This window comes from Bubalus bubalis, chromosome 9 (genome assembly GCF_019923935.1).
Source record: "Bubalus bubalis isolate 160015118507 breed Murrah chromosome 9, NDDB_SH_1, whole genome shotgun sequence".
Classification (NCBI taxonomy): domain Eukaryota; kingdom Metazoa; phylum Chordata; class Mammalia; order Artiodactyla; family Bovidae; genus Bubalus; species Bubalus bubalis.
In genome coordinates, this window is record NC_059165.1 from 67683568 (window position 1) to 67698839 (window position 15272).

Sequence of the window (15272 nt, forward strand, 5' to 3'; positions counted from 1 at the left end):
CGAAACCCCCACACATGAAGGGTAACATGGCTGAGTTTACAGAAGAGGAAACAGCAGTGAAATCAACAGGCCCAATAAAGAGGGGAATCAAGTGCAGGATACAGAGAGTTTATTCAGAGTCCAGTACAGACTGGCCAGACCGCCTTCTACATGTGGACAGGAAAAAAGAGCCTACAGAAAAGGTAGGAGTTGTTATAAAATTGCTTTAATTCAGTTCTCTCTGCATTACAAGCCGGCAGTGGGCGGGGCCTGCCGTGCTCCTTACAATACTGAGCCTGTAATTGCTGTTATCAAAATATACATCTGTGTCACCATAAAAAACCGCGTTTGCTGCCCCTCACGTCTTACAACAGGTATAAAAAATTATAAATATTTACACCCTTGTTCCACCCCGACATGGAAACTTGAGGCCCAGGCCCCCAGTGAGGGCCGGCCAGCAGAGGCCTGCGTGCGGGGCACCCCTTGGACCCGTGAGTGCAGGACGAGGCGTGAAGACCGGAGGGGAGGGCTGTTGCCCCACCTCCTGGGGTCCCAGCATTAGAGGCAGGAAAAAAACAGAAACAAAACTTTGGTCCAAAATTTGCAGGAAAAAAAGAAACCCTGAAAGTTGAAGAGCACTTGTCCTCAGAGAAAGGACAGTCAGGTGTGAGTAAGGCATCGGGCGGCAGATGCCGGCCCCGCTGTGTCTGCCCTGGAAACTAGATCCTGCCCTGCGACTCAATGACAAGGAATAAAATAAAAGTACAGTATACAAGGTCATACCACAAGGAGAAAGTTTAGGTTACACTCATACCATTTTTATCATCTTGCTATATAAAAAGTTACTTAAAACTATTTCTTTTGCATATAAATGAAAAAGATTAGAATATTTGGTCAACTGGAAATATTGCTAGGCACAGGTGTCTGCAGCTGCATCGAAGCATAATACAGAGATTACAGTGAAAACAAAGCTGAAGAAGCGTCAGGGAAGGGTCCGGGGAGGCCCCAAGGCTGGGGGAGAATCACACACTTGATTAAAGGATTGGGTGGCGGCCACAGCCCCCCACCACACCAGGCACATGATCCCAGGGGAGGCTGACCCCGCAAGCCCTGCCAGGGCAGCGGGTTTAAGGCACAAAAAAGCCAAGTGGGGGTTTAGGAGCGCCCGCCCTGCAGGCGGCAAAGGCACGGGCAGGGGCCGGGCGGGTGGTGCCATCCACCGTCACCAAGAGCCTGAGGCTGGCACCCCACCTCCCCAAGGTGAGCAAGTGAATTAGATTTAATTTCTTTTAAAAACAGGTAAACTGATTTCTCTTTTAAAAAAATAAAATCTCTGGTCTTTTAAGGTCACTTCAGCTGCTTTTTAAAGTGGCTTTTTATCTGGAATGATGGAAGTTGTTGCCGGGTGCCCGGCAGGCTGGTCCTGGGTGGTGGCCTAGATGGTGGACTTGGAGAAGGACACCCGCAGGTGGTGGTTCTCACCCAGGTCATGGTTGTGCAGGTCGATGAGCGCCTGGATGGCCTCCTCCACTGAGCCCATCTGGATCAGCGCCATCTTGCGGTCCTTCCTGCAAGGAGTGGGGGAACACAGGCATGAGGAGCCGCAAGGGGCCAGGGAGCCTAGGGGCAGTGGGGGAGGGGACTCTGCTCACTGGAAGAACTTGAACCCTTTGACGATCCCGCCGTTACTGGAGAAAAGAATCTTGAGGTCATCCTCAGAGATGGAAGGCCTGCAAGTGGAGAGAGATGTAAGCCCGTCTGTACAAGGTCAAGGTCATTCCCTCAGGACAGGAATGTCCAGGGATGGGGCGGGCGGGGGGGCGGGCAGAAACGAGGGGTAAGATGATGGAAGCATCTGAGAGGCAGAAGAACTCACGGGATGTTGGAGAGGTGCAGAGTGGCCGACGGTGGGAAGATGTTCTGGAAGTTCTTGGAGCCAGGCTTCTTGAAGCGGTGCAGGGGCGAGTTTCCATAGTCCTTGGTCAGGCCCTGGTCCTCCTGGCCCTCGCGGGGCAGCTGCACGCTCTGGTGCTTAGAGAGTGTGATGCGCACTGGCTTTCCGTGCAGCTTGTGCCCATTGAGGTGGCTCATGGCTGGGGGCGGGGCGGGGGGAGACAGCATACGTGACCTGAGGGCCCTGGGTACCACCAACAGCCCTGCCCTCCCTGGCCACCCCTTACCCAGCTGGGCCTGGCTCCCGTCAGCCATCTGCACCAGGGCATTCTCCTTCTTGTTGAACAGGACCTTCACACGCTGCACATCTCCATACACGCCTTCAAAAGCACAGGGACAGGGGGCTGAGCCCCAAGCCCCAGCCGCCCACCCGCCGTCCCCGCGACCCACACTCCCACACAGGGCTGGCTCTCCCCAGTTTGCTTATTCTGCCTCTGAGAACCTGTCTAGACACAGGGAGCATGACTGGGAGGGCTGCCTTCCGCAAAGAAGCCATAAAATCCAGGAAAGGTCAATTGCCAAGGAACCATCCTGTAGCATGCTACCGACACATTTACGCTGCCAACGGCATGCGGGTAGGGAACCATGCTCTATAGAGTCCAAATAAATACGCAAACCGCAGCCCAGACCGCACGCATCGGAATCTCAGGGCGTAACAACCACCTCAATTACATGAAAACAAGGTAATAAAAGTGTGAACGATAACATACCGAAAAGAATAAAGAGGCTTTGGGGTGTGACTCTCTTTAGAGGACAGCAGAGCAAGGCAGCGAGGGACAGGGAAAGGGAGAGGTCAGGGGGCGAGTTGCCAATCGTCCACCACGAGGAGGCAGCCCCGCAGGCGTGCAGGTTGATGGATGATGAAGTTGTCAGGATGTTAATATTCAAGGGCAGGTTGGTTTCCGGAGAGCAGGGTTTGAGGGGGAATTTTGTTTTTTTTTTTTTATTTTTTTTTTTATTTATGGTTTTGTTTTGTTTCAAGCAACAACAGGAAGCAGAAGTACCGTGCAGTCAGTTGGCAAAGAAATTCCGGATCAGGGCAAGAAAAAAAATTGGGAAAGGGGAAGGGGAGAAAAGAAAAAAAGTAGCAAAAACACAGGTCAGTAAATACATAAGAAAACACGCGGTGCCCCATCAGTCAAGACCACACACATTACAGGCCACACGCCGGGCAGACAGCCGGAGCACCCTCCGCGGGGAAGAGGCGGCGCCTGCTGGCCCCCCACTCGCTCCCCCAACCAGGCCCTCCAGGAACCGTCTCCTCAGCCCGCACCGGAGCCTCCAGTCAGGCTCGCCCGGCGCTGCGAGCGGACAGCTTGGCCAGAGGAACTGGGACAGGACTGGGGAGACTGAGAGTCACACGAGGTCAGACAGGCAGGAGAGCAGCTCATTAAACAAGAACCCCGTCTCTCGAGAAGCAAATACTGAGCCTCGCTCACTGGACCCCAGCTCCCTGAGCTAATCCAGCCCCAAGACAAGCCAGGCCTGGCTGCCACCTCAGGGACTACCGGGTGGCCTCAGCTTGCACCCTCCCCTCAAGGCACCCCTCTGCAGACCAAGGTTCGCTGGGCTGGAAATTTCAAGTTTGTTCTCATGTACCAAATACTTCAACTCTCAACATCGTGAAATTAGGAACATAAATTAAGATGTTAAGGAAACAAGAGAACTCCAAGCACTGCGGGAAAGGAGGCAGCAGTGAGTGACGTCAGCGCAGAGAGGAGGATGGGGACGCCCATGGGCACTGGCTGGGCCTGGCCCAGCTCCAGAGCCCAGTGCCCAGTGCCCGGTCAGAGGCTCCATCTGCACTACGACTAGGGGCACTCCCAACTCCTAATTCCCGGAGGCGCCACGTACCTCAGGGTTGAGATTGCTGACCAGCAGGACAGAGTTGCCTGCCCCCGCCAGGCCTGGGATGGCGATCCGGCCTGCTGCCGCTGCTGCTGCCGCTGCCGACGGAATAGCCAGAGGGGCCAAAGCCCCATGCACATTAGGAACAGAGAGACCTGCAGGATGAATGGGGTTAGCTGAGTGTGGTGCCCACAGTCTCCACAAGGAAATCGGTCTTGCCCATCCTCATGCAAACAGAGATGCGGGGGGTGGGTGGGGGCATCAGCCTGGCCCCCAGCCCTGCGACCCTCCATGCTCCTCAGAGCACACCACCGTACTGGCCTGACCACCTATATGTGCCAACAACACAGAAGACTCAGGCTTCTCAGACGCAGGATCGAGCCCGGTGGCCTCGGCTGTGCGTGCACGCAGGTGCCCGTCACCATGCAAACAGCATGCCGGGCATAACAGGCTCAAGACTATTCCGCGTGTGGGCGCCTGGCCCCCGGGAGGGACGCTCAGGTGTGCTCACCCAGCGCATGCCGCTCCGCTTACCAGGCCGCTCAAAATGCACTACTAGGGGCGCATCCCTCCAACCACAGGCGCTGGTCCTCAGCGGGCTCAGCAGCCCGGCCACGCCTGCCCTGTCCAGACTCCGCGCCCAGGAGGCTAGACTCCCGTACTGCGCCACGTTGGCCGCCGGGGAAGCAGAGCTACTGGCGAGATGTGGACATGCAGAGGCGGCGCTGGGGCGAGTGTGTGAGTACCTGCGGCTTGAGGAATTGCAAAGGTGGGAGGGAAACCAGCTCCTGCATACGGAGAGGCTGACATTATACCAGGCGCACCTAGAAACAAACGAGACACTAATCATCGCACCCACGGGTGCGAGCCGGCTGCCAGGGCCCCACCCGCAAGTGCGGGGTGGGCTGTGCGGGCGCCTAGCCTGAACTACGAGTCCTGCCTGGGTGGCCTGCCCCCGGCGTCTCACCAAAGGCAGCAGCCATGGTCTGGTCCAGCGAGGGCTGGCTGTCACCGGACGGCAGGTCAGGGCGCGTGTAGTCGCGGCTCTTGTCATTGTTATACTTGACGTTTAGGCTGGTGAGTTTGGAGAAGTCGATGCGCAGTGTGCAGCATGCGTTGTAGATGTTCTGGCCGTCCAACGACTGTGGGGACAGTGAGGAGGCTGTCAGCAGGTGCCTGGCAGCCAGAGGCACGGCTGCCCTGGGGACCACTCACCAGCTTGGCGTGCTGGGCGCTCACGGGGTCCGCGTATTGCAGCAATGCCTGGAACTGGTTGTTCTTGGTGAAAGTGATGATCTTAAGAACAGTGCCAAACTTGGAGAAGATCTGTGGGAGAAGGTGGTGGGTCAGCCTGGGCCCAGGCACCAGCCCCATTGCCCACAGCTGAAGCCCAGTGCCCTTACCTGGTGCAGCACGTCCAGGGTCACTGGATAGAAGAGGTTCTCCACGATGATCCTAAGCACTGGGCTCTGGCCAGCCATGGCCATGCCCGCATCCACCGCCGCGGCCGAGGCTGCCAGGGCCAGGTTTCCTGACTGGACTGAGTTCACAGCCTGCAAGGCCGCCTGGGCCCGCTGTGAGGACAGTACTGTGAGTCCCCCAGCCCCAACCCCGCCTGCCCCACCCTGCCCCCACCCACCCACACCTGAGGGTGCCGCACCGCCTGGTTAGGGGAGCTGTCTGTCTTGAGCTCCTTGTGGTTGGAGAACTGGATGTAGATGGGCTGGCCGCGCAGCACAGGCGTCACCGACGTGTAGTAGTTCACCATGGTGTTGGCAGCCTCTTCTGTGTGCATCTCGATGAAGGCCTGGGCATGGGAACAGGGTGAGCTGACTCATACCAGGGATGCCTCTGGGACCCACCCCAACTGGCCCAGGCCTCATACCTGATTCTTCCCTTTCAACATCAGGAGATTGGTGACCTTTCCGAAGGGCAGCCCCAGGGAAATGACCTCCCCCTCGGTGACATCGCCAGGCAGCTTGCGGATGTGGATCACCCTGGAGGGCACGCCTGCACTCCTGCTGTCCCCCTTGAACTTCTTGCTGTCGTTTCCATTTGCTGCAAAAAAGCACGGAGTCACATAGGGCACCCCAGGCTCCCTCAGAGCGGGGCCCTCCCCGGCACTGGGAGGTTTCCGGGCTGAAGTAGTCCCCACACCTGGCTCCCAGAACTGTGCAGTAGGCAGGTGCAGGGACCAGGCAGGGCGGTGGGCGGGTGGGGTTACCTGTGGACGCCGAGGTGCCGCTCATGATAAAGGGTCCGTTAGTGACGCAGGCAGAGAAGAGTTCGTCAGATCCCCGCTGCAAGAGAAGCAAGGTGAACCCAGTGTCCTCGCTGCGGCCCCTGACCCTCCCTACCAGGGCCCACATAGTTCCTTTCCCGCCGGTGGAGCCCTTGGGGCTCTCCCCAGGAAGGGACAGAGGCTGTCCCCTCCTAGGCCTCTGCGTGTCATGGCCACCTCCACCTTCCATCTCCCCACCCCCCTCACCAGTGTCTGGGGTCTGCATGGCTCAGGCTCAAGGCCCGTGAGGACAAAGCCCCCTTGTCCCCCTGTGGCCACCCGCAGGAGTATGTCCTACTTTCCAGTCTGAGGAAACCGGAGCCCAGCAACCAGAAACACCACCTCTTCAGGCGGCAGGTACCTTGGTGACCAACAGGCTCCCCAACTGCCCCTGTGGGTGGGCTCCCAGCCCATGTTATCTCCAGAAATTCCCTTGTTAGTCTCAATCTAATAGAATCAACTCCCAGAACCCCTTGAGAAGCCGCTTAAGCAGGGAGAAAGGCAGACAGCCTCCTGCCGGCTGGGCGATGAGACCCCAGAGGGCCATCCGCCTGTGATTTCCTCGATACATGACATCAGCGCCTGGCAGCAACAGGAGACCAGCCTCCCAGCCTTGACCCTTCTTCTCCCTCAACCTGCCTTTCCGCCAGCTCGCCCTCCTCACATCAAGGACACCTTATCTCTGCCCTTCCCCTAAACTGCCAGCCAGTTCAGCCACTTACAAACAAGCAGGCTCCACGTACAGGACACCTCCCCACCTTCCGTGGTCCAGCACTGAAGTGCCCCAGAGCCCCTTCAGGCGCTGACCCCCTCCCCAGCCCTCAGGACAGAAACGTGGGCACAGCCAGGCCAAGGCTATGAGGCTAACAGAATGTTCTGGGCCTCCTCACTGCCAGACCGCCAGCTATAGGCACGCCGCCGAACCCAGACCCCAAACTCCCCAGCACCAGAGGCTGCTCAGAGCACTGCTTGGTTTTAATGCGTACAGGTTGGAGTTGGATGTAAATGAAGCAAAGTGTTAACAGCCCCAACAGCAGGCAGACCTGCCCCATCATGACTTTCCTCACTGCCCTGGCGTGGGGCGGGGGTGGGGGGGGGGGGGTGGAGACCTGGACTCTTCCAGGCTAAACAAACCAGAAACCAGGTGGAACACACCTGAGCCTCATTCCCACCTAAGCGGCAGGGAAGTCGACTTGGAGGCCTACCAACCCCTCCCTTCAGGTCACAAAAGCCCCCTGGCCAGAGCTAGACAAGAATAGACAGGGCTCCCACACAGACGCTGGCTGCACAACCTTATAAAGGGCATCTCAGCTCCTGTCAACAGGTGATGGACGGGGGAAGAACTCCCTCCAGAGGGGGTCGTTCTTAGCTCCAACTCCCTTTTCACAGCAGATTTCCTGGCATGAATACCTATGTGGTCTGCCCACTTGGCAACCCCCCTCCCTCTAGCATAAGGAAGTGCAGGTAGTGACCAGAAGCTCAGCAGGGACTGCCCACTGGGGGCGCAGAGAGCGCACACGGACAGAACCCTGGGGGGACAAAGGGCAGGCCAAGCTGCACTAGAGCCCCTGCTCTAAAATCAACTCAGCACCACCAGGAAGCCCCCGAAGCGTGCCCGGAGCCAGGGACAGCAGCAGCTAAGCACCACTAACATCCCAACACCTGTCACTCGGGGCACAGCTCGTGCTTATCCTGAGAGAGGGGACCCAGGATGCCCTCCCGGAGGCACCCACGCTGGTGCACCCTCAGCCTCTGGAAGCGGCCTGGCTGGATGGGCCCCCACGGAAACAGGGGGGTGGGGGGTGTCACCGTGCCAGTTACAAGCACACCTGGATGAGATCCCCCTCCCTCCCTCCTCTCGCCACCAAACAAACAGGTTTTATCTGCAGGAAGATCAGGAAGGCTTGCGTGTAAAGAGTCCACCTGGGAAAACCGAAACCAGCCCAGGCCCCACAGCCAGAAACTAGCTGCCGCCTGCTCCCAGGGATAATGGGCTACCCCCAGGGCTGAGGTGGACACCCGGTCTCTGCCAGCGAGGCCCCCTTCTCGGAGCAAAAGTGAGCTCAATGAGAACATCCTCAGAAGCACCTCCATCCGCCCCAGAGTCCCCAGGGATCCTCCCGACCCATGCCCACCCCTTAAACGGCCTGGGGAAGAAACTTCCACTTTTTCCACTTGAAACTGTCAAGAGTCCCATCAGCCCGCGGGCATCCCAGCTCCAACCAGATGCAGTTCTGGACTTCAGGGGAAAGGTCCTGAAGTCAGGGCGGGTGCCCCTCACCTCAGAGGAGCCACCCACCCCACACTCCTACTACAGAGCAGGCTGTGGCACACCACCCCCCACCCCCAGCCCGGCAATGGGAGCACACAGGCCGCAGAGTGAACGGGCGGAAGGAGAAAGCGACGTCCCCAGTGCCTACCTTTGTACCAACTGCTATGTCTGGGACGATGCTGCAGAGAGAGAGAGAAAAGGAGACATCAGCAAGGAGCACCCACCACATGCCAGCAGCATGGGCTCCAGGGGCGGCAGGAGCCCCTGCTCCAGGACTTCAGCAATGAGGCGGCTAGGGGAAGGGAAGGGAGGTGTCCTCTCTCTAATCGCCACTTGAAAAGGAGCCATCATTGTCCTCGGGTTCCTTTCCCCTCCCTCCCTCCGGGCAAGACCCCGGCCCCGCCTCCGATGCATCCAAAGACAAAGACACCCCCTCCGCAGGCCCTCAGAAAGACACTAGATGCTAATTAAGATTGAAATGCTGTTGCTTGCTTTCTAGAAACAAGCAGTGCTTGGGAGAGGTTTCCAGCAAAAGGCAGGCTGTGAAAAGGCAACTCAGGAGCCCAAGGTTAGAGCTGCCGCCCCAGGGGACTGAGAAGGGGTCGATCCAGTGAAAAGGATCAGATAAAAGGGACACCAGTTACTCATCAACCAGGGTCCATGTGACCTGCTAGGGAAGGCAGGGTGTGTGTGACTGCCCCAGGCTCCAGGGTCCTGCAGGCCAAGCCCTCGGGACAGTAGAGCCCTTGAAGGGTGCCACCTAAAGACTCAGGAAGGGTCTGCTCAGGAGAACTTGGCCAGCTACACCCCACCAGGTCACCTGGCCACCAGCCTGCCATCACAGGAGACCAGAGCCTCCCATGATGTCACATGTCCCCTGGCCAAGCCCCTGGCGGACAGAGGCCCTGGGGCCACTGCCTGCAGCATCAGGCTCAGAGTTCACCACAACCTGGGATCCGACCCTCCCACAGCCTCACCAGCCTGTGCCGTGGGACTGCCACTTCTTCCCCACAAAAACCTTAAGGGTTAATGTCAACGATTTTTAAAAATCTTACTGAGCCAAGAAACAACTTCCCAGAAAAACAAAGAATGAAAAGCACGCAGTTTCCCAACTGCTAACCCAGGACGGCTGGCGGCTTCCTACTCAGGGAGGACCGCAGACGCAGGAAGTGTTTCACAGAAGATGGCCTTTCTGCAAAAGGTCCCCCGACTTTCAAAAAGGCAGGCCAAACTGCAGCTGCACCAGCAGGCCAGGCCCGGCTGCCTAGGCAACCACACAACCGACCAGAGGCCGCAGACGCGCCCCAAACTACGTTTCCGTGAGGAGGAAAGGAAACTCCGAAACTTGACCAGGGGGCCAGGAGAGCTCTTCCCACCGGGCTTGACCGGCGGGCTTCCCGGCTCCCGGCTCAGGAAGGGGCTTCTCTGGGAAGGTATGTCCCAGCCTAAGCGGACGACAGACCACGAGATCAAGTTCCTCTTGTTGCAGCAATTTTTCTAAAAGGCTAACCTTAATTCAGCCTGCAACCTATCATTTCAAACCCGAGGCACCGAAGGCACGTGACCCTCCGGGCACTGGTAACTGCCCGCCCCGCCCGGTAGGGCCGACAGAGGAAACAGGGCTGGCTCGAAGCTCCCCATCACAAGACATCCGCAACTGCCCCCAGACGCTTCCCGCGGGGCCCAGACTCGAGAACGCAGCTCCACCAGGTTCTACTAGCTTCCCAAGGCGGAGCCCCGCCGCCGCGCTGCCTGCACCGACACCTCAGCACGCGGGGAGCGGGCTCAGGTCCGAAGCCGCCCCGCCCCCAAGGCGCCCGGGGCACCACCCCGGGACGCCGGGCGGGAACAAAGGGGGCGGCGGAGGGCCCGCGCCCTTCCGGGCGGGAGGGCGGCGTCTCCAGCCGCGCCCGGGCCCGCGGCGGGCGGGGGAAGCCGGAGTAGAGTCCGCGCGGCGGGAAAGGCCGCGCACGCGCGACAGGGCTGCCGAGAGCGCGCGGAGCCGCGCACGCGCGCGGGGGACCTCAGGGGGCGCGCGGAAACTGTACGGGGCGCCGGAAGGGCCACACGGCGGGCCGAAGGCGGCGCGTGCGTTTGGGGCCCAGACGGGAAGCGGGAAGGGCGGCACAGCTGCCGCGTGCTCTCGGGACGGGCCGCGTGGGCACCGGAAGCGGACAAGGCTCGGCCCGGCCGCCCCCAGCCCCCGATCCCTACAGCCTCTCGTCCGGCTACTCATCCCGGGCCGCAACCGCGCCAGAACTTGGGGGAAGGGAGAGAAACCCCGGCGGCGCCCGAGGGCCTGGAGTGGAGGCGGAGCGGCGCCCCGAATGTACCGCCCCGAAGAGGCCGGGGCGGCGGCGAGGCAAAAGCTGGATCGCGATATAGGCGCCAGGGAGCGCGAACCAGTACTACTCACCCGTCCATTGCACACACAGGAGACCCGCGGGGGACGGAGTGGAGGCGCCGGAATAGCAGGAACCGACCCAACGGCTCCGAGTTATAGACTCACAAAATGGCGGAGACGCCCGAACACGTCCCCCGCGCGCTCTGCCCATTGGCTCCCGCCGCGCAGATGGGCGGGGCGAGCCCCCTCGGACCCCGCCAGCGCCTCCCAATGGCTAGGAGGTCGCTCGAGGGGTGGGCCCAAGAACAGTGGCAAGCGGGCATTGGATAAGGCGGCCGTCCGTCAGAGCTCGAGGCGGAAATGGCCCGTTGAGTCGGAGGAGGTGCGAAGAGGTGAGACCATGTGATGGCGCCAGAGCCAGTTAGCGGAGCTGACCTCGTTTGTGGGGCTTTGCGGGAGAAGCCATCTTGGGAGTGGGTACGTGGCGGATCAGGCGGTGGGAAGCGTGCTTTCCCCAGCCTCCCGCCATCTTGCAAACGGGCAGAGACCACCTCGACCTCGGGCGTGATGTCAATGGGAGGCTCACTGCCATCTTGAAGTCGGGCAGGAAACCTACAGGGCTCCATCTTGTTTGTGGGCACCTGGCCGAAGTCCCTTTCGAATTCAGACGTTACTCAGGTTAGCGAGCGGAGCAATGGCAGCGGCTTAAGGCTTTCTGGAGACGCCGGGGCTCTTTCCACTGCTGGCCACAAAGCCTGCGGCACGACGAGGCCACGAGTGGCCTCTGTTTTTTGTCCGCCCCAGAGCAGCGAACCCTGACCACGATCCCCTCGCGTAACTGCAAGGGTGGGGAAACTGAGGTCCGGGGCGCACGGCGAACCCCTCCCTGCCTGTCTGTAATGGAGGGAAACGAGGCCCGGGGTTCAGGGTGGACCCGGCCTGCCTGCTGCAATGGGGAGAAACTGAAGCCCTGGGGTGCAGGGTGGACGCTACCCACCCGTCCAGCACGCAGGGGACTTGAGACCCGGGGCGCGTAGAGCCGACTTCGCCGTCCCGGGATGTTCGGGACGGGACGGGTCTCCATCTCGGGAGAGGAACACTGCAAACTTATCCCGGAGAACGCCGATACCAAGAGTGGAACAGGGCTGTGGGTGATAAGGGAGCCTTCGGGATAGGAGACGGAAACCAGGCGGCTGCGGGGGACGAGGGGAGAGGCGCAGACGGAGTCAGGGAGGGCCCGCGGCGGTCCGGTCCGGTCCTCCAGACTTCTGGAAGCATCTGGGAGATGACGGGCATCCAGGGCTGGCGCAGTTGCAGCGTGGCTTAGACGTTCAATAAATAGAGGACATTGGCCTCAATACCGTTTGCTGTAAGTCGTGCTAAAAAGGAAATTTAACTGGTACCAGCCTAGAGAGAGAAAAAATGAGCCTTCTGGCTTCCCTAAGACCAGTTGCTTAGGGGCCCTTGCTCCCGCCTCTCAGGTCGGTTTAGCTTGGGCGAAGTCATGGCAACAGTTCTCATCTCAGAGCCGCTCCGGCCTGGACGGGGCCCAGGAGCCTTGAAACCCGGCTCGAAGCCAGAGGGCTTTCTTGCATTGGGGGCGGCTGCTGATTTCCACGGAGGCCTCCGCCCTGCGGTCCTTGGCTGGCTGTGTCGCCGAAGGCCAACTGAAGCCCAGGAATGGCTAATCAGGAATGTCCCGGTGGATTTGGGCGAATCCCCGGCACATTCCTGCGGATTGGCTGGCCCCAGGCCTCCCATTGCCCTCCGCTCTGGGCACCACCAAGGGCAGCTGCTCATCTTTGTTGCCATAGTGACTGGTGCCAGGGATGCGCCCCCCTTCCCCCCACCTCCGCCGTGACAGCAGAGAGGATGGTTGGAGACGCGGGAGTGTCCGTGGACCAGAAGGAAAGGAGGGGGCAGCCAGGTTCACGGACCCTCCACCAGATTCCCAGCATGGATCTAAACGGTTGGAATCTATTCAAAACCACTTGTGATCACCACCGTCCAGGCTCAAGAAAGCCCAAGCCGACGTTGTGGCCCCACAGAACCCCACACTGCCAGCACCTTTTGGTTTCTGACCTCATTTACATAGGCCTTCTGTGCAAGGCTTTCCCCTTAAGGAAGGTTCCTTCACGCCTTCCTTCACTGCCTGCTGTAAGGCAGGCCCTCTCATCAGAACAGCCTCCCAGCCTTTCAAAACGGTTGAGAATTTCTGTCTTGCCTGCCACCAGAACATAATAGGGAGAAGACAGCCCCTGCTCAAATGGGAAAAGTGCCACAAGCTAGGTGACATAAAACAACAGGTTTATTCTCACTCTGTTTGGAACTGAAGTGTCCACAAGGCCAAGCTCCCTCCAGAGACTCCAGCGGAGCATCCTTCCTGCTTCATGAAGCTCTGAGGGCTCAGGTGTCCTTGGCTTGTGACATCCCTCCAGTCCCTGCCTCTGTTGTCACATGCTCCTCTTCTCCCTCTCTGTCCTTCCTCTGTGTGTCTCTAAAAAGGACCCTTGTCCTTGGATTTAGAGACTGCGGGATGATCTCATGTCACTCACCACCCTTCATCTCACCTGCAAACCATCCTGAGGGGGGGGTTATGGTGGGGGATGGAGGATGTGGACACACCATTTTGGGAGCCACCCATTAGCCCAGGACCCCCTATGGAACCTGGATCAGACATGAAAGTTTGCTGGCAGGCCTTCCACATTTGCACTGAGCGGAGGTGTCCGGGGAGCCCCTGGGCCCCACGTTTCAGCTGGATCAGTGCCCTGGTTCATGGGAGCTGGCTGGCCTCCCTGTCTGCCTGCTCCTGCTCAGCTCACCTGCCAGCTGCCTGCCTCATCAATGATTTAGGCTGAATGTGGATGTGTGATCACCTTGCAATTGTCTGAGAATTCTGAAAATGATACTTTCCAGGGCCGGAGCAAGGGAGGTGGGCGGGAGCCAGATGGGGGTCAGTGTCCCATGAGCTGGCAGTGACCGCTGGGTCTTATCAAAATTTCTCTTTTCAGATCTGCTGGGGCTGCCTCAGTTTACTCCTTTGTCAACACAAGCGGCAGGCCTGGGCCACTGCCCCCTTCCTCCCCATGGGCTTTCCCCAGTGTTTCAAATGGAAATGGCTGGGTAGTTCCGGAGTATTTGGTCCTGTGTTTATTCACTGCCTTGATCACAGCAGCGATAGCCACCCCTACCCACCCCCCCACCCCCGCCGCCAGCGACCCCCAGCCCCAAGGTCCCCTCAGTTCAGTTCAGTTTAGTCACTCAGTCGTGTCCAACTTTGCAACCCCATGAATCGAGGCACACCAGGCCTCCCTGTCCATCACCAACTCCCGGAGTTCACTCAGACTGACGTCCATCGAGTCAGTGATGCCATCCAGCCATCTCATCCTCTGTTGTCCCCTTCTCCTCCTGCCCCCAATCCCTCCCAGCATCAGAGTCTTTTCCAGTGAGTCAACTCTTCGCATGAGGTGGCCAAAGTACTGGAGTTTCGCTTTAGCATCATTCCTTCCAAAGAAATCCTAGGGCTGATCTCCTTCAGAATGGACTGGTTGGATCTCCTTGCAGTCCAAGGGAGTCTCAAGAGTCTTCTCCAGCACCATAGTTCAAAGGCATCAATTCTTTGGCGCTCAGCTTTCTTCACAGTGCAACTCTCACATCCATACATGACCACTGGAAAAACCATAGCCTTGACTAGACGGACCTTTGTTGGCAAAGTAATGTCTCTGCTTTTCAATATGCTATCTAGGTTGGTCATAACTTTTCTTCCAAGGAGTAAGCGAGGTCTCCTAGCCTCTTGCTAAGTTGCTTCAGCCCTGTCTGACCTGTGACCCTATGGCTGGTAGCCCGCCAGGCTCCTCTGTCCATGGGATTCTACAGGCAAGAATACTGGAGTGAGTTGCCGTGCCCTCCTCCAGGGGATCTTCCCGACCCAGGAATCAAACCCACATCTCATTATGTCTCCATTAGCAGGTTGGGTTCTTTACCTGGGAAGACCAGCCTCTCTGACTCATTTTCAGATTTCTGTGGGACGGAGCCTTGAGTGTGCTGACCTGAGAGGCTATCTTCAGCCCTTCCGGGCTGGAGCCCCACCCCCACCCCAGCCTCCAGAACTCAGGGGTAGAACAGACACTTAATGTTCACTCAGGCCTGAGAACATTTACAGGGGAATCTGCCTCCTGCCCCCTGACGGGGTTCTTCAGGAACAGCGGGTTCCCCGGCCCCAGGTTCTGAGACCAACGTGCAAACCTTATCTGCCGAAATCAGCAGGCCAGCCGCTCCCTCCAGGAAGGACCCACAGTGTCCCCAGACCCTGCCTGGGACAGGAGCAACGCTGCCCCCCGACCCCCCGCCTGCCCATCCACACCCTTGGGAGCTCAACCTGTGCTGGTGCCTCCCTACAGGCTCTGTTTTAACTCTAATCCTCTGAGTCAGAAACAGTCTCCTTTTCCCAAGCCCAGAGAGGCTGAGTGGACTGCCTGGGGCCTGTCAGCCTGGAACCCCCACCCCCATCCCTGCCTGAGCTTTACCCAGGCTGCTCTGCCTTTATGGGAGCACCAAGGAGGGAGGGCAACAGTCTAGCCAGTCCTCAGATGGTC

At 59.0% G+C, this 15272-nt stretch overlaps 1 protein-coding gene across 3 annotated transcripts; it reads right to left on the reverse strand.

The window, feature by feature from the left end:
• Positions 1–92: 92 nt before the first annotated feature.
• PTBP1 (polypyrimidine tract binding protein 1) lies at positions 93–10887 on the reverse strand. Of its 3 annotated transcripts, XM_006052747.4 has the most exons (15): positions 10750–10886; positions 8482–8512; positions 6005–6080; positions 5666–5838; positions 5441–5587; positions 5184–5354; positions 4996–5106; positions 4748–4922; positions 4527–4604; positions 3787–3935; positions 2643–2676; positions 2160–2252; positions 1856–2072; positions 1632–1709; positions 93–1547 (listed from the first exon to the last, which is right to left on the reverse strand). In XM_006052747.4, the coding sequence occupies exons 1-15, from the start codon at positions 10755–10757 to the stop codon at positions 1415–1417; spliced, it is 1674 nt and encodes a 557-aa protein (XP_006052809.1). In that variant the 5' UTR covers positions 10758–10886; the 3' UTR covers positions 93–1414. The 3 variants fall into 3 exon arrangements, with proteins under 3 accessions (XP_006052809.1, XP_006052811.1, XP_025148591.1); XM_006052749.4 differs by lacking the exon at positions 4527–4604 and having other exon boundaries at positions 10750–10887; XM_025292806.3 differs by lacking the exon at positions 8482–8512 and having other exon boundaries at positions 10750–10771.
• Between the last annotated feature and the right edge of the window lie 4385 nt (positions 10888–15272).

Coding starts and splice junctions, on each gene's coding strand:
- PTBP1 (XM_006052747.4), bottom strand. Junction 6,081..8,481: donor ACATAGCAGTTGGTACAAAG/GTAGGCACTGGG, acceptor CTTCTCTTGCAG/CGGGGATCTGACGAACTCTT. Junction 3,936..4,526: donor TGCAATTCCTCAAGCCGCAG/GTACTCACACAC, acceptor TTCATCCTGCAG/GTCTCTCTGTTCCTAATGTG.